This window comes from Manacus candei, unplaced genomic scaffold (genome assembly GCF_025592945.1).
Source record: "Manacus candei isolate 608988 ecotype Guabito, Panama unplaced genomic scaffold, ASM2559294v1 h1tg000005l, whole genome shotgun sequence".
Classification (NCBI taxonomy): Eukaryota; Metazoa; Chordata; class Aves; order Passeriformes; family Pipridae; genus Manacus; species Manacus candei.
This window is the reverse complement of record NW_026138053.1, coordinates 4,909,014-4,927,708: the sequence shown is the minus strand read 5'-3', so window position 1 is coordinate 4,927,708 and position 18,695 is coordinate 4,909,014. Positions and strand designations below refer to the sequence as shown.

Below are 18,695 nucleotides of genomic sequence, written 5' to 3'. Positions count from 1 at the left end.
GCAAAGAAAAACTGAATGGGAATCATGAAAGAAAACTCAATTCCTACCTATCTAGTAAAATGAAGAGATGTGTTAAGACTCTGCCACTAGCCTGGTAAAGAGCGGGTCTGTGGGTGATTTTTGGTGAAGAGTAGTTGTACCTCCACATTTTTGTTGCTTTACTGCCTTTTACTTCAACAGACAAGTGAGGTCTTCCTTGGTTCCAAAGGGCAGGATCTATTTTGATGTCAGTGAGCAGATGTTCTCGTGTGTACTCATTCTGCTCTGAAGATACATGTTGATAACCATGATACCTATAAAAACATATTTTGGGACTGAGTTATGGGTTGACTAAATACAGAATTGATTTTAAAAAAAATTACCAAACCAACATCTTTAACTAATACAACTGATATTGTAATAGTCTCTTTAGTTTTGTTCCTTCTAGCATTATTCTCATGGCACTTTTTCGCCTCCAGTTAAATTTTTTGGTCTTCCATGAAACTTGAGTGCTTTTCTTCTGTGCTGTGTTGAAGACTGTTAAACAGTTTTAATACACAAGTCTCAGGAATTCAGTTCAGTTGTCCACTGTCTTTATTACTTCCAGGAGTGAAACCTTGAACTCATAAATAAGTCAGTTTGCCGTGGAAGGTCACCATTGACTTCTGTGAAGCCAAGATTTCACTTACCTGTTCCCAACTTGAAAAGAAAACATCAAAAAACATTATTTAGCTTGAGAGTTTACATGTCCAGACTTTACAAACACTTTATTTTGTCCTTACCTGATGGTGTGTCTTTATCTAGCTGTTTCCAGTGTAGCAGAGGCTTTTTTGATGTGGTCTTTGTGTCCGATTGTTCTGAATTGCAAAAGACAGAGAATTAAGGAGTAGCATTTATGGCTTTGAAATACTCGCTCGCTCATTGCCTTCCCTCCAACTGCAGCCATAGTTATGCTAGAAATTGTCTTTGAGAAGAGTTTTTTTAGTAGTTCAGTGCCTCCAATAAGACCAATGCTGTACTCGTCAGGTTTACCCATTTTTAACCATTTTATTAGACATGATACATATTGATTAAAAAAATTATAATTTTGAATCTTTTCAGTATCTTTGAGAAGAAATTACTTGGAGTGCTCGACATTTTAATGCAGTTTGTCTTTTCAAATAGGTTTGGCTTCTAATGCATGTGACAACAGGACTTTGCTCTTCAGTTAGAGCATACATTTCAGAGTAGTTGTTACCTAAAATATTATCATAAGGCATAAGAAAACACACGATTTAAGTTGCCTTTCATGAACATAATTAAGAATTAATAAGTCTGTACCAGTGGCTGGTCCTCAGAATTTCCACTGTTTTGCCTTTTGTGACCCGTGTTATTAAAAGTCCATTATTTTTACAGACTTTATTAAATTGGATCTTATTAAAGCATTCTATATTTGCATTTGGTCTTTCATAATTCATTATTATTATGACATTTACTTTTTACCATCAGATCTGAAAACATATCATAAGCTACCCTTTTCTCTTGAAAGAAATGCTAATTTCAAACAGTCCTTTAATGGAAGAGAAAAGCTTTATCAGTTTTTTCATTTATTCAAGATCGTGTTAAGAATACTAATGTTAGACTTCTGTATGCTAATATCCAAGAGCTTTTTTTGGTCAAAAGCTTAGAATTATTGTTTTTTAGACCACACTGCTAAGTATGTCACTGGCAGGGCACTAGTACAAAAGAAAATACAATTCTGAAGTACTGTGTTTTAATTCTGTGACTGATAAAACTGATTTCTTGATCTTTCATTATTAAATTATGCTTTTGTATGAAATCTGCTATTTTTATACTTCACCATGTTTATTAGATTGCGGCTCTACTTAGTTTCTCTTTAGAAGTTTTTAACAATTGCTTTAGCGTGATTATTTTGGGGGGTGGTTTTGAATTATGGCCTGCATAGTAGAGTAACAGGAAATAGAATTCTCCATCAAATAACTCACTATCTCAAGCAATTGTTAATTGTTTTCATTTAGACAATCTGGGCCTGTCATGTGTGTAAATATTGTAATAATTTTGTCATAAAAAGAGGTAAAGAGCTCTAGAATTGAATGCAGAGACCTCAACGTTAAACAGCAGATAACACTCAGTTAAACTGCTGCATTTAGCATAATTTTTTTTTAAACTTAACTTCAAAAACACCTCTACAATCTTAACTATTTTTTCCCCCCAGGTTTCTGACGATGTGCACTAGACACTTCGGGAGTGTTGTAGCCCAAACAATTCGAACTCAGAAGACAGACCAGTTTCCACTTTTCCTTATTATTATGGGAAAACGATCATCTAATGAAGTATTGAATGTAATACAAGGTACAGTTCTCACTTTATATTAAAAGTATTCCTTTCATGAGTATGGAAACTGTTACAAGAGACCTTTTCTAATTGTTTCTCTTTTAAGATGTTCAGAATATGAATTTGTTGCACAGACGACACTTCCAGTTGCCAGGATATAAATATCTACTACTCTTAAATGTATTAATTAACATGGTATTAGAGATTGAAGTTGCTATGACTGTAGCAGAATTACAGATAAAGATTTTGGTTTTTTAAAGTGCAAGCCAAATTTTCTAAAGAAGGAGCTGCACTTAGTTTTCCAAATTTACATCAAGGCAAATCCCTGATTCTCAAAATATTTTGGCTGCACTTTTTGCATAGTGCCAGAATGCATTTGGTGCTTTGTGTTAATATGTGTGTTCCTGTTGCGTGTGGTGGGCTGGTATTGGACATGAGTTGCTTGTTCAGACCTACCTGCGTTGTTGATTCCCCAAATCAGATCAGGATTTAAGTTACCTATATAATCTCACATAAATGAAGCTTTCTGGTTTACATGAGCAGTTCCTCTTGGCATAACCATTCCTGTGATGTCGCTGACAGCAAGATGACTTAGATGTGCAGTGCTGCCCTTTGACTGCTGTTCTCAGTAACTCCTCAAATTAGAACACATCAAAGAATGGCTGCCTCTCATTTCTTCTGCGTTCTCCACAAGTTTGTCTTCATGACAGTGTTTCCTCATTTATTTATTGCTTTTATCTAGCAATCTTTATTGTAATCTCCTTATTTTCCTGAGGAGATTCAGCCTCAGGAAATGCTGCCTTTTGTGGACAGCAATACTCTTTTACATTTCTTTCTGCATCTGGGATTAATAATTTTCTTGAGGAGCCTGCAGTGGACAAAATGGTTAATTTTTGCAGGGATTTTGTGTCCTTAGTGCAAGGTACAGCACAACACTAATTCATCGTGTGGCTGTCACTTACTGAATTTTACTTCATACAAATAGTCTTATAAATAGATTTTCTTGGTTTTCTGACTCTGCAGTACAGTCCAGCACCTTTGTCATCCCACTGAAGTCAGTGGTGCTACTGATTTAAATGACTTAACTGTTTTAGCAACTTGGTGACTCAAAGTCATAATACAATGCATCTTTATATTATGAAATAATCCAGATTATTTAATTGCATTCATTAAGTTTTAATGATTAGTCAGGTTTTCTGTGATCTTTTGTATTAAACTAAAGCAATAACCTATTGTAGCCTTACTTAAATTTATCCTTTAACAAAAATCAAGCAAGCAGTGCTTGTTATTTTCCCATGAATCGGGGCACTGGTATCTTTTAACAATACGCCCCCAAATGAATGGTGGTCTCTGAAGTCCTGCATGTTGTAGCATGTGGGATAACATTTTCTGCTAAGGTAGCAAATGTTAGAAGTGGGAACAATGAGGGCCTTTCAGGGCTGGGCGAGAAGGCATGTTTACAGAAGAGATACAACAATATAGAAACTTAAGTCCCAGTGGCGTTTATTGAAATGCAGACTGTCTAAGTTTGCTTTTGATTTTTATTTTTTTTTACTGGGGTTGGAAACTATGGGGACAGTTTTGTTTTCTTCAGAGGTACTGTGGCTTCTGGTTAGTTTATTCTTTTTAAAACTTTGACCAGCATCACCAGTATAAATCCAGCTCTTGTTGGTATTGTTCTGCTACGGTCCAACAGCTGTTTAGGCAGGCAGATGTTAAGACTTTATAGTTTTAGACCCTTTCTCATGGTTTAAGACCTTTTAACTACTATGACAAGTGGCTCTAATGGGTAGTCAAGTCTTTGGTTTAGAAAGAGAAACCAAAGAAGCATCCTGGTAGGAAATTAAACTAATCTTTCAGTCTTATTGAAGACAGGAGGCATGCTGGGAGAAAAATATGAGGAGGTATCTATCTATTTTCCTATATATGTGTTCTATTTCTTGGTATATATATGGATGATTTACTTTTCTGCTTTATTAACTTTGCAAGTTTTATCAGAAGTAAATACACTAAAGAGAATAAGTTATAGTATTTGAAATTTTACTGCAAGTTATACCTGAATAAAATCCATTCCATCATTGTATTCTGGCTTTTTCCTTTTTTTAAACCAATCCACTTGGGTGCTGCTGCCAACATCCTACCTTTTGTTACCTGACTAAGCAATTGCTTCAGTCTCCCTGATTATACCTGGGAATTCTGAAACTGTAAAATTAATTTCACTTCAGGAATTCACAGATCTATTACTTCGGTTTCACATCAGTGATTAAAATGAAAAATAGAGTTATTTCACGCAAGCACAAAAGTAATTGTTCAGATTTGCGCCACCTGAAATTTTAGCCTATGATCAATATTTGGTTGTAAAAACAATTTTGAGTTTTCAGTAAAAAGGCAAGCTGAAGGCATTCTGCTGAGATATTTGCATTTTCTACTCTGTCTTCTTTTTTTTTTTTTTTTAAGTCTGGCTATTTCTTATGGATTAATTCTAAAATGACTTCTTTTTTGTTTAATAACTTTAATGAAATGAAGTTCAGCTATCTTCCTTTGTTGCTAGGTAACACAACAGTGGATGAGCTAATGATGAGACTGATGGCTGCGATGGAGATCTTCAGTGCCCAGCAGCAGGAAGACATAAAGGATGAGGTGAATGTTGAAAGTTACTGCAGATTCCTACAGGCTTCCACTAAACACTGTGGATGTAAAGTAACCAGATGTTTCTTTAGCTAGTGGAGTTGGTTATGATGTGTTTTAGTGTTTCTTCCATCATCAGAAATTAAGAAGGTTAAATCTCCTTTGCATATTTATTTGAGTCTCTCAAAACAACTCCTTTTTGGTCTTGTCATTTTTAGCTGCTTTCCTTTTCCTGAACATTAGTAATGAGTAACTGTTGACATTATAGTGGTGTTATAGAGCTTAGTATGTACACACAAGGAAACAGCAATGAGATTTTTTCCCAATGACCAGTCACAGGTAGAAAACAAAATAGATTAATGTATCTTAAATATGTTTAAAAGGGGACTGAAACCAACTTTAACCAGAACACCAGTACTGAACCACCATTCAGAACGATGCAGAATGTGTAAGTGATGACAAGACTTCTCAAAACCAGTGTTCCAATTACACAGAAGTACACACAGTGAGGAATACAGCCAAAAGATCTTTATCTGTTACTCTATAAACTGAGAGTGACATTTTGAAGTAATGAAGTACTTAGGAATTTATAATAATAGGTGTGTTGCCATTCAAGATTATTCTTATCCTGTTGTATAGACATTGATTGACAATAATTCACTAAACACATTCTTCACATTTAAATTTTGTATCTCATTAGTACAAGATTTACTGATTATAATATGAAGGCATGATATCTGCACAATATTTTTCATTCACTTTTTCTTCTTTATTAATGCTACCTGTAATTCATTGGTAAAGAAATTGACGTTAATTTTGTTAATACTGAACACAGATTTAAATATGAGGATTACAACAAAAATCCAAGGCACAATATAATTGAATTTTTTATTGCATTTTAACAGAATATGTTGGGTATGGGAGTTTTCTTAATGCTTTAATAAGAAGGTAAAATTAACATCACAGATGAGTTCTAAGAGAGGTTCAGCACTAAAAACTATAAAAGTTGATAAAAAGGAAGAAAACTGAGGGAGAGAAAAGCATATCAAGGCAGAGAGGTAAGAGCAAATAAAGGGCAGGAGAAGAAACTAGGAGTGATAGGATTGGAACAGCAGGAGAAACAGGACACTGGAACAGTTGGCCAGAGCAGGGAACACCAGTGTTTAGGAGAGAGGGTGGGGGCAGGAGAGACAGTGATAGACCTGCCCTAGGAGGGTAAAACCAAATGGATTTGCAGCTGGGTGTAAGGGCTATAAAGCTTAAAGCAAGAGGAGATTCAGTAGCCTTGGGGCCACGATCGCAGAACAGGGAACTGGCTCCTGTCCCGAGCTACTCTCACTCCTTCACTGGATGACCTAGAGCAGTGACAGTCCAGACCCACGATGGGATTGTCTCCTGGCTTCTTACCCCTAGTGTTCTACCTATGTAGGGGAGTGGAAAATAAATTTTTACACATTTCTCAAAAATCTGCCTTTGTCCAAGTCTTCTTTAGTCTTCTCCTTTTGTTTTTCTGTCACTGAGAGCACCAGTGACATTTCTTCCCCAACAGGAGCTTTTTCTAACACACTTTGACATTCAGAAAACTAATGGAAAATTTCATAAACTTTGGGGGCAGATTTCCAGATATTTACTTACACCTTGGCTCCACTTGTTACTAACACACTGAAAAGGTGATCTCAGACACTTTTGCCTTTGAAGCAGGAAGTTTAAAAATAAAAAATAACCTCTCTTTATGAAGTTACTATTCCAGAGAGGGAGTATTTGACAAGCAGTCTGTACTCAATGGAGGGCTTTAACCTGAAAACAAAATATTGCCTTTTTGTGGTTTGCTACGTAACATGTAGCTTTCTTGTAAGCCTTGTACTTGACAACTTCAAGTGTTCAAACATCACCACCTTTTCTTTTTTAAGATGATATTGCAGTTGGTGCAATTTTTTCCCAAATATTACAATAGCAAACAGGATACAGAGTCCGGTTTCTGTTACTGTTTTCTTAATAACAACAATAAGTCATCGTAAAACCACAGGAAGATAAGCATAAAATTCTTTTGTGCTTTAAAAAGATAAGTCATCTATATAGTGTTGCTGTAAACAGAAGTGTGTGTGAGAGAGAAACAGAACTGGAAACATTTGTAAATAACAGCATGAAGTCATTAATGAGTGAGTTTATGCAGCTGAACTTCTCCAGTTTGGATTTTTAACTTGCATGCACGTGAAAGGTTCAAACACAGCTATTGCACAATCCTGTTTGGAACAGCATGTTTTGCAGTGCCCTCTGATGGTAGTTTCAGTACAGGATGCCTATTCCCACTGCCAGCTAATGGTACAGGTGTTCACCATGACGTGTGCTGTAGCTACAGTCAGCTCCCTGTCACTGACCTTTGGCTGATGGTGTGGGCAGGATGCTCACCTCACCTGAGCAAAGTGAGTCACCTCAGCTGGTGGTAATAGTATGTTTAGCTCAATCCTGTGCTTTTGTATCCATGTTCTGGTAAAATGTACTGGTTTAGCCTCATACAATTTTAATGGGGCAAATCTGGTGCGTGTTTCTGTAACATCAAGTGCTAAAATACCATCATTTAACTAGCAATTGGATTTAATTTTTAGATTTTTATATTGCATTTGATTAAACCTTTTCTTACATACTCTCCAAAGAAATACCTTAAAAACATTGAGATGCATATGTGTATTCGTAGTAATCCAACATGCCTGTCCTGAGGTACAGTGGTGTATAATTTCAGGACCCATTTGCTCTCCCAAGCTTCCTTAAAGGGAGATCAATCTGCTGTCACCTTCTTTTCCCCGCCCCTCCAGGGTTCTGGGTCAGTCATAGCTGTTGCTGTGTTGACCAGATGACATTTTGGAAACCTCCTACCTCTTTTGGACAGCACTGTTGATATGCCATTGTAGGTACATGGTCTAGGGGTCCTGCTGTCTGTTTTTTAAAGTTTGCTCCTTAAATTACCATACTAACAAGCTACAAATAGCAAAATCTGATGAGCAGCACAGTGATGTGCTTATGTGGCTCTTTTGATAAGAAGTGGACAAGGGATAATTTAATGGTGAGGCCAATTGGCCAGGATACAGTTCCACCCCTCACAGTGCAGTCAGGTTTGGAGGCTGAATTCCAGCCTTATGCTGTGTATGCAGAGTTATTTTGTAGCTACACCAATTATTTAAGGCACCTGATGGATGTATTTTCTTTTTTTAGCTATGTTTGCTCCTCTGGTCACTACTACAAACACTGATAGCTCATCTACTGCTCAGGTGGTGGTGCTGGGGGTTTTTGCAAAGAGGAAATAAACGTCACTAAGGGGTTTCTCCTGTAAACAAGAGAGGGTATCTCAGAACAGGGACAACCAGCCTCTGCCACTGTTGATCAGGGTGTGAACTGAGATTTTTCGGGGACTGACTTTGAAAAGAGCACGTAGTATCAGTTCCTCTTGAGTATCAGTTCCTCTCAAGTGTCAGTGCCTGCTGCTGAGATTAGGAAAACAAATAATAGTTGTAAAATATTGTACGCCCTGGAATGTCTGTTTTTAAACACTCTGATAGCTTGCTTACTTTAATTGGATAGTAAATAATCATCTCAGCATGGCGTGATGGGCCCGAATAGATCCGAGTTAGCTCCTTTGTGAGATTAATGTGAAGAGATCTGAGATTAAATCCTGGCATTACAGCACAACACACCTGTTCTGGGCAGATCCTGAACATTTTTTCTCCATTGCCTGAGGAGGAGGCTTCTCAAAGGATTACAGTAACACTTTTTGACAAGCTTATACAGGGTGGAGTTTCCATGTAATGACAGGGCTCATTTGATGATGCCTCAGTAATGCATTCTTTTTATTTTTGCTGTCAACATTTATTACTGTAGAATCATTGACTGTTACACGGCCGGTCCAACTTGTCCACATTTAAGTAACAGTAGGTCTCTCACCGTGTTTATTTTTGTCGTTACGCAACACTAGCACTCCTGCTCTTGGATTAGACTTCAAGGTGGAATTGTAATACCCACAGTTACTTCAGAGACCTTATTTTTACAAATACCAATTAAAACCTGCAATTTACTATAAATTGTGTCTGCTGATGCACCGGTCTTTAGTGTAAAAGGGAGGCACTTAATTGTTTTTAAAGTTTTTAAACTGGAAAAACTATTATGAACAGACTCTGACTGAAGATAAGCAGTAAAAAAATGTAGACCTGCAGAGCCATCATCTTTGCTCTCTGTTCTTAGGTGACATCTCATTTTCCTAGATACTACAGCATGAACAAAAGATAGTTCCTTCCTGACCGATATCTGGGTGGAGATTTAAAAAACATGTGAAATTAAAACAGCAGCATAAATTCACCCTCTTTTCCCTGCCACGGTACTTTGGGGCTTTACTGACCAAGTGTTATTTTTGTAACTGTGCATTAAGAAGCTTGATATCACCATGTCTTTTCCTCCTTTTCTACCTCACTGCTCTCAAATATAAAGAATTTCTTTTTTTTTTAAAGATATATATGATATTTTAACAGTTTTAGCTTCCAACACTTCTCTTTCTTCTTCAAAAGATATATCTCATAGCCACAAAGGAAGCTCAAGGGGATCAGTCCTAATGTGTTTTCTCCTAATGTGTGAACTGTTCATCTTTTGCCCCTTCAGATCAGTTACTTTTCTCCACTCGTTACCCACAGTTATGCTCTCCAGTTAAAGGATGGCCCAAGTGCTTCTATCATCTCTGTAGGAGACACCTGCAATTTCTGTCTAGGAACTGAAGCTCACGTAAAAATCAGTAGAAATCAGGCATCTGTATACCTTGGATAATCTTGTGTTCCATCTAACACTGTCATGTGTATCATGGTGTATAGTATTTGCACAGCAAGAGGTTATGAGCATAAATATATGAAATTCATTAAATTCCAAAGCGCAAAAGCATTATGATGATGACAACCACCTAACGAAGATTGGGATTTAACCCCTCAAAAATCCAATTAGCACATTTACTAATTATTACTAGTTATAACTAATTAAACTACAGTAATCAAAGTTTATTTGATTAAATTTTCCAATGTTGTATTTGTAATACGATAGCAGCCCAAACGACGGGCTTCCCATTGAGCACTTCACCACAGTGACACCCCAGTGCTGCCTTCAGGAGTTTACAGCATAGTTACAACTTTGACAAAATGCAAGGTAATGACAGAGGAAAGAAAGAGGGAAGATATTATATCTTTAGTTCCTGTGGCTTTTAGACTATACATGTTGATGGCTCCAGTCAGTGAATAATGAGCCCAGTTGGGCAGATGATGTGGCAAGACTGTCTGGCTCATTTCCCATGGAAAGATACTGCAGGACTTGTTAAAGGCTTTGGGTTTGGGGTTTTTTTTCTTGTCACTTGAGTTAATTCCCAAAAATCAGTATCTGGAACTGGGCTTTCAGCCTTCACAGGCAGGACCCTCTGGTGGTTCTGTGCTGTTTTGCCCCCTTGCCCTGCCCCATCCTGCCTCCTCCTGTGGTTCTACCACCACTGAAAGGTCCATTTGCTTTGTCTTCATTGTTCTCATATGACTGACATACTCTGTGTACACTTTTTCCTTCCATATATTCCCCATCACGTATGTTTAAGTTATACAATGTGCAAGTCTGTCATCTTAGTGAGTCAAATTTAATGCCTTTCTTGCACTGGTTTGTTTGGACAAAGGGGTGTTTCTCTTTAACGCTCCCATGAATAGCCTTAAGCATTTGCAGATTTTAATTTCAGGAGTGGTTCAGTGAAATGAACTGTCTTTCAGATAAGCGTTCAGCATTTGTAAATACACTTTTTTGTTCTTTCTTGTAGTAGCCCTTTACTCGCTGGTGCTCTGAGAAATGTCTTCTGTTCATGGTTGTCTTCTCAAGTTCTGTCTCGTCTGGTTTTACTTCACAGTAAATCTGGTCCCAAAGGGCAGTAGGCAATAATGTTATACACAGCTCCCTGAGACAAGTCAGGTACAAAGCTGATTCCTGTGGTTAAATCATTAAATCCTGCCTTCAGAAATGGCAATAATAAATAGGGGGGCAAAAAAGCCTAGAAGGGCCAATGCTGACTTTTCCAGAAAAACATCCCATCCGAAAAACCAAACGTATTGTATATTTTTTCCTTGTAGAATCTGCAGGAAAAAAGGGCATTGCTGTCCTAAATTCAACCAGAAATCCCTCTCTTTCCTTCATCCTGTATCTGAAAATGCCTGTTATTAGGTGCTTCAGGAGTAACTTCAACTAATGGTTTAGGGAATAACTACTGAAGAGGGTTATCCTAAATTTCTTCTTAACCTTATCTGTAGATTTTTCTTAGTCTTGATGCACTGGGTATTACTCAGGAGAAGGTTTTCTCTGCTCCATTGTAACTATCTCATAAGTGTTTGCTCTTTTTGTTATGACTTGCATCTGTAATATGCAGAACAGCAAAGAAGATTCATGTCTGAAGAATATGTTCTATGAATAAAAGCAATTTTGTTAAAGTATCAACCTTCCATTGAATGAATGTCCCCCTGTTGTCTCAGTGTCAAAATGGGAAAGCAGTGATCTGTGACTTTTTCCCTTTCAAGGGGCAAAGGAGAGTTGTCTCCTCATCTCGTGCCCAAAACCCCTGGGATCTGGATGGTGTACGTTCACACAGGCCTTCAGTCACTGCTGTGGAATTCACAAATGCTGTGTAACCCCCATTTCTGATGAAGGCTTTTGAAGTGACCTGGGATAAGCTGTGTCTGTTCACACTTGAAATTCTTGAGAAACCAAGGTGACAATTTTGCCTTCATCGCAGTACCATTGTGGAGATGTCAATACTGCAGTTTATGTAGGGTCTAACAGGAAAGTTGTCAGCTACCTCAATTTTTATTGATGGATAACACTTAGGACATTTTTTATATTAATTATTGGGGACGTGTCTATTCTTCTTCACATGTTGTTAGAGCTATGAAAGATTCTCTGCAAAGTATTTTTTCTGCTTTTCCTATTTTTCACTATTACGAATTTTCTTTTGTTGCTTTCTGGTGAACTTGAGTCATCCTCATACTTCATGTGGTTTTTCTCTAGAGGAAGAAATGACTAAATTAAGAAGCTGCTTACAAAAGGGAGAACTGCATTACAAAAAGGAGAACTGCTTTAGTTAATGTTTAGAATTTGCCCAAGGTGTAATTGAACCAAAGAATGCTACAATTTTGTCTTAAACTCTGTGGAGGAGATGATTCTTGTTGAGTGTGAGCATATTAACAAAACGCAGAAGCAGGTGCAAAGAGGCATTTCATGGGATTATGTCTGCTGCTTCCCTAAAGAAATCTCCAGGTTTGTTTTTAAGGTCTGTTTCAGTAAGAACAATATTGTTTCAATGCGGTGTAAAACTTGGTGGCATGGTCATTTACCTTTAGATGTGACTCACATATTTCTACGAGGACCAGGCAGTCATGCATGGTAATTCTTCACATTCCTGACATCTTTTTCATAATCCACTTCTAGGATGATGATAACTGCAATGAATAGAGAGAAAAGAATTTTTTTTTTAATGCCTGGAATTCATGTTTCAATTCTAGTTGTAGACCCTATAGCATCCGTATTTTTTACAGGTATCATACAGATTATATAATTTAAACCTATTTCAAAAAATCTTCAGTGAAGCTCTCTGTAGGTTAGATGAATCCTGTGCTCATCACAAGTGACTTCTAATAACTTCCTGGAGTTTTCTAGGCAGTTTGTAAAACATAAAGTAAAAACCAGTAGCCAATTTCTTGTAACTCTGATTAGTATATATATTTTGAGTGAGTTGTAGTAGTTTTTATAAAATATAAATTTTACTTTTTGAAGGTTCATTTTGGGTTGGGTCAGGGTGGTTGTGTGGGTTTTTTAGTTTGTGATTGGGGCTTTTTTAGTAAACTACAGTAACTCTCTCTTAATTGCTAGCAGTCTTTGATGAAGAAAAGAGCCTATAGTTGCAATAGTTGTGTCTGATCTTTCAGTGTTCTTTTGGGCATTACTGGATTTGTGTGCAAGAAATACTTCTACTCATGTTTTAACTCTACTGAACAAAGTGATGGTTTCTGCATCTTCTGTGAATGAAATTCAGGACACAGTAATTGTAGAAAAATTTTTGGTCCTGTTTCTATAAGGAAGAAGCATTTCCTCTGAAAAGATTTTGCTACTTTCCAGCTGGGGGTTGTATGGCTTTCCCTTCAACTTTTCCTTTCCTCTTGTGGTTGCATGCTACTTTTAGTGATTTAACCACTAATATGCTCAAGTTTTGTTTGAGGAGCATCTTTGGTATGTTTGTATGTCATGATAATTACAGTTAACCTGAGCTCCTCCCATTTAGAACTGATTTTTTGCCCAATAGTGACATTTTGGGGGGAAAAATCGATCACTTCGCAGAAATTATTCTTTTATGTGGAATAAATGTTGCAGCTGAATGGGAAAATTAAAATAATTCTTCAAGAAGCAGTGGGTAGTAGACTTCCATTTCCGTGGAACACAGGGGACAAATTGTCCCAGTGCAACTGCTGTGTTACTGGGGACCATGCTGAGCCCACCAGCAGACACAGCTAAATCCTATTGATTTTTGTAGGGACCAGTACAGCCTCTGCAGGGCTCTGGGAGGATTATGAGATGTAAGAGGAGCCTGATAGGAGCATGTAAGGGATGCTCGGGGGAGCAGCCGCTGTCTCTGCTCCAAAGGCAGAGTATGAAGCTATTGATTGTACACTTTGCTTTATTTGACATCACCCCAGTGCAGTTATTCCAGCTTTTGGGCATATCCGCTTCTTGATCCTCCACTGTGTGGATGGTGCCTCTTTTTGTCATTCCTGTGTTTTTAGTAAACCATTATTCCTTTGTGCTGTGATTGTTGATAAGATACTTTGCTAGATTTGCTGACACACCAGCCTCCTGTTCCTTGCTTGCCTGCCTGTGTCCATTTGAGACACTTCAGAGCAGGATTTGCTACTTTCCCATCTCTGTAAAATATTCAGCACTCTGAATTGACTCCTCTGGGTGATGTTTAATAGTCGTGACCCTGGATGGATCCTGCTGAGGGCTTTTTGACCAAGGAAGGACCTGGGAGCAGGGCTTTCTCTGGCAGGAGAAGCCATTACCCACTGTCAGTCTGAGTGGAGAGCAAATCAAAATCCAACCTCAGCCTCTAAACCATGGTCTGTCCTTCCCTGTTACAAGACCATCCAAACTGTTGGCTGCAGGAGTGAAATCCTCCTGGCATCAGCCCACATACACTCCTCCAGTGACCCCCTCCCAAGGAGGCTGCTCCACTCCTGGGCTCTGCACTTGCCACAGCCCTTGTAAGAACAGCAGGGTGGAGAGCCTGGGTGCCAGATCCAGCCCTCAGGCCAGGGCTTGGACACATCAGTTGAATCTTAGCTTCAGGTAAGGTGTAATTTTTAAAGCCAGGGTCTTCCTTGAGGCATCTCTGAACTTACTTCTCCTAGCAGTAGTTAGATGGGTGATTTCGAAGTCACTGGGGTTAAAGGGTGCTTGTGAACATAAAGTTATATGTCATACTGGTCCACTGTTTGCTGACTTTTTTTTGTTTCCCTTTTCTGTTTAGGATGAACGTGAAGCCAGAGAAAATGTGAAAAGAGAGCAGGATGAAGCGTACCGCATCTCACTGGAGGCTGACAGAGCCAAGGTGTGTGTGAGTGGAAGTGACCACATGAGTGATGGGATGGGGATGGGAACCCCTCCCCAGTTTGGGAATCCTCTCTGGTGCAAAGGCACCAAATAAGGTGACTGGGACTAAACTTGACTGCATCTTTTAGCTAAAGCAGTCCTTACCCACTTAATATAGAAGTTGGGAAAGAAATGGTAGGAGAAGATCGTGTAATAAATACCTAATTTCTTATATTAATTTCTACAGAAACGTTGAGAAATGTCTTTGCATTTATATTTATCACGTATTTATGTGTGATTGCCATTTGTGTTTGTTAGAGGGAAGCACAAGAGAGAGAAATGGCAGAGCAGTTTCGCTTGGAACAAATCCGAAAAGAACAGGAAGAAGAACGTGAGGTGAGATGTTTTACCTTTTCTCACAAACTTGAATTCATGAAGCTTATGAACATTGCAAATATCATTCAACACACATTGCAACTTTAATTCAAAGTGTACTTTTTGTGTGATTTTTTTTTTCCTATTGATTTCTTACCGTATGTATGTGAAACATAGTGAGCTAAATCATTTCATCCACTGCTTAATAGTTTTTCTGTTCTGTCATCTGGATCTCAATTTCAGCCAGATATAAGATAGACCTGCTCACAAGAGATCCATGGAATGAGCTCCATAAACGGTGGAATCTTTGGGAACCTCTAACCTTTTTCTACAGCCACTCCTTTTAAAAACATAATACCGTGGAGCCCTTTCATTTCTTCCAGGAAGTAGCACAGAGTCTACCTGCAATATTGATCAAACAAGTTGCCAAATTTAATTTGGGAGACAAAACACTTAAAAAGAAAATAAAATCCAAAATCTAGAAAGTTGAATTTACAGTACTTCTAAAAGTTTCTAAACTGTCTTCTACGAAATCTTCCTTAGAATGAAAATTGTGTTTAAACAAAGACTTTATGTCTCCTGTCCTCTGTAAGAAAATAGAAATACTCTGCTGTGCAGAGTACTGTTCCTCAAACTGTTATTTTGTAGATTCTCTTAGTTTTTTGGGTTCTGAGGGTCCCAGTGCCTGTCAGAGATGGCTCCTGCTGCCTCTTTCAGGATCTAGGTTAGCTCCTGTCCTAGCTCCTATGTGTCTATGTAGGTGTTTACATAAAGCATCATGTACACAAATTTACTTACATTAGTGATTTCCCCTTTTTCACATCCTGGCAACTACAAAATGCACTGAAAAGGTTGGAGTACAGTCATGTTTCTTCCTCTGAAGTCCCACCACATAAAATGGACTAGTCTTTAAAATATTTTCAGCTATTCTGTGAAGTTCCTGACTTACAAGTCCTTACAGAACTGCTGTGAAATACACCTGAAAATGACTTTGAAACGCTGAAATAAATTTTTCAAAACAGAAGTGATATTAATATATAAATGACTTGACTGAAGTCACAGTTGATTGGGGGTTGTCCTTTGAATTCTAGGCATAGAAGATTCTCTGAGAAAGTTGCTAATGAATACAAAGCTACATCAGCATCCCTATTGAATATGTATTTCCTGAGTATGTTTACAGTATTATATCAAATATAAATAAATTATAAATATTCTTTTAATATTTATTCATTTATATAAAATATCAGAGTTCCAATCGTTTTGGTGGGTTTAATATAACGTCTTTGACTCTTATAGATTATGGACATTTGAAATTCGGAATTATATTCTCATTTAATTCTCCACTTAGTTAAAGTTCATGGACCTCATAGAATTGTAGTAAATCACAGCCTTGCTTATCCCTCCCTAAATGTGACTAAATGTATACTTGACATTTCAGTCTTGTGTACTTTGCTGATGTATGAAAGAATTGAATTATACAACTGCAAAAAAGTTGGCTTATGAACACATTTATTATTCCCTGACATAAACCCAGTGAACAAACTGTATGATCAATGCATTTCCATATATATTTTTGACCAAGATAATTGCATTAAAAACCCTGAACCATTTAAGCATTCAAGGGCCTTTCAAGCAGTACTGTGGTGTAAATACTAAATTCAGTCCAAACCGTATTCAATGGTTAGGAAAGATGCAGTCCACTTCTTTCTTATCCTGCAGTACCTGGTGACTTATTTAGCTCCTGTTTTTAGCACAAGCCAAGGTGGAAGCTAAGGCACAACTGAAGGAGCAGTGTACAAAGCTGGACTGTGAGAATTGTGTCAAGAATAATTTTAAGACAGCAATTCTGTTAGGTTAATAGCAATTGAACAGAAATCAGTACTGTAGCATAACAGGCTGATGAGCAATCAGCTCACGCTGAGACTCAAGTAAAAAGTTTGTTTTTCTTTTCTAAGTAATTTTGCATGCATAGAAACAATAATTACTTCTGCTTTATTATATCTGCTCCTGAACCTTTTCTGATACCTTGGCCTTTTGGAAATGGTTTTCTTATGCAAAGGCAGCAAGACTGGTCCATGTTATCAAAATATACCTGGGCTTCCCTGTTTTAATGCAGAGTGCAGTAATGAAAATAATAGGATCTGTTTGCTTAGTAGAACAAAAGGGATTTTAACAATAATGTTTACTAACACTCCCCATTTTCAAGTATACAGATTACTTGTACTGAATTGTTCTGCAACAGTGTTTGCTTACAGAAGTGGCTTTATGTTCAGTTCGTATTTTAAAATCTGCCTGTTGAGCTCTTCACATACTGAACATCTTTTTATCAACAAACTGAAATTGCTTGTTCAGGTCCAAGAGTTTTTAATGTGATCCATCACATCATTGTTTTCTGACTTGGTTTGCTGGTACAGAATATCCATTGTAAATTGCCATTTTATGTTGAAGCCTTGGAGACTGGTTACTTTGGGGAGCGACGCACTCTTTGCACAAAGAAAAGAGCTCTAATGAGCTACTGTTGTTTATTTTTCTATAATATAATTGATTGGGTTCAGTAAATAATGTAGCATCTGTTGTTATACTGTGTGGGGAAATGTCAAAACAGCAAGATAGTAAGCAGGTGGTTGAGAATGGTGAGAGAGAAAATTAAAATAGAATCTATTTAAAATATAATCTCATAGTAGATGAGCAAAAATGAACTCAAGTTCTATGTATAAATATTTATACTGAGATATAATTTGCTCAGAGGTACGTGTGTAAGAAATAGACTATTTAAAAGCCATTATAATCTTGCTTTTGCCCAGTCCTTTCTCTGCAACATAATCACCCTCCATCAGTGTCTGTTACTAAATGACCTTGGGGAGGCTTTCAAAGGCACTAATAGCAACTGTGTATCTTGAAAGTTTCTTGAAAATCTGGAGAAATCCCTGCCTGACTGCCTTTTTAGTTTGAAAATTTGTCTTTTAGGGCCATTTTGGGGGAGGCAGTGTGATTGTGCTGTTTTTTGCATTCCTTTACCTTCTCATTAAGTGCTGCCTTAATAGAGGTGATACTGTAACAGCTGCTTCTAAGTAGGATCAGATTTTTAACAGATGTCAATGCCTGCCCATGAGTACTGACAACACTCAGTACCTTTGAAAATCAAGCCTACCGTGTTCAACAGTCTAATATTAGGCATTTCTTTTTCAAGAAAAGGAAATCTAATCAAAATATTAGTGCTGTAGCAGCTCCCAGAGGCAGAGGACAGAGAATACAGACATTGGTCCTACTCTTAAAATCTTGACATCAGCAGTACATGCAGTATCATACACATTTTCAGACATGTAAAGTTACTGCAATTTTGAGGCTGATTTCATGCAAATTGCTGCATAAAATGTGCATGCCTGTGCTTGGAACCATCTTAATAACAATAACTTACTTTAAATCTTTAAGCTCCCATTTCTCTTCTCCCAGTTTTCTTCTTTGACCATTCCTATTTTTATACGTACTCTGTGTATCTGATGTACCTTCACGGTATTTTAAATTGTGTCTTTTAACAGTGTTTTAGTTTATTTATACTAAATTTCTTGCATATATTTCTTTTCACTCTGAACTGCCATTAAGGGTCCGGTCTACTGCAAATGGTCAATTACTCTCTGCAAAAGGAAGGCAATTTGACAAGTGCATTTAAAGAAATACTTTTACTGCCTTTTAATTTATACCCTTTAAGGAAGCAATTGGCCACTTGACAATTATTTTCTCATCCAATT

At 37.5% G+C, this 18,695-nt stretch overlaps 1 protein-coding gene across 1 annotated transcript in view; it reads left to right on the top strand.

The window, feature by feature from the left end:
* Nucleotides 1-18,695, top strand: part of FAF1 (Fas associated factor 1) — a 156,097-nt gene that overhangs the window by 121,229 nt on the left and 16,173 nt on the right. The window contains exons 14-17 of the mRNA XM_051799726.1: nt 2,195-2,331; nt 4,865-4,953; nt 14,510-14,590; nt 14,890-14,967. Coding sequence (XP_051655686.1) covers nt 2,195-2,331; nt 4,865-4,953; nt 14,510-14,590; nt 14,890-14,967 — 385 coding nt within the window. The remainder of the gene's footprint in view (nt 1-2,194; nt 2,332-4,864; nt 4,954-14,509; nt 14,591-14,889; nt 14,968-18,695) is intronic.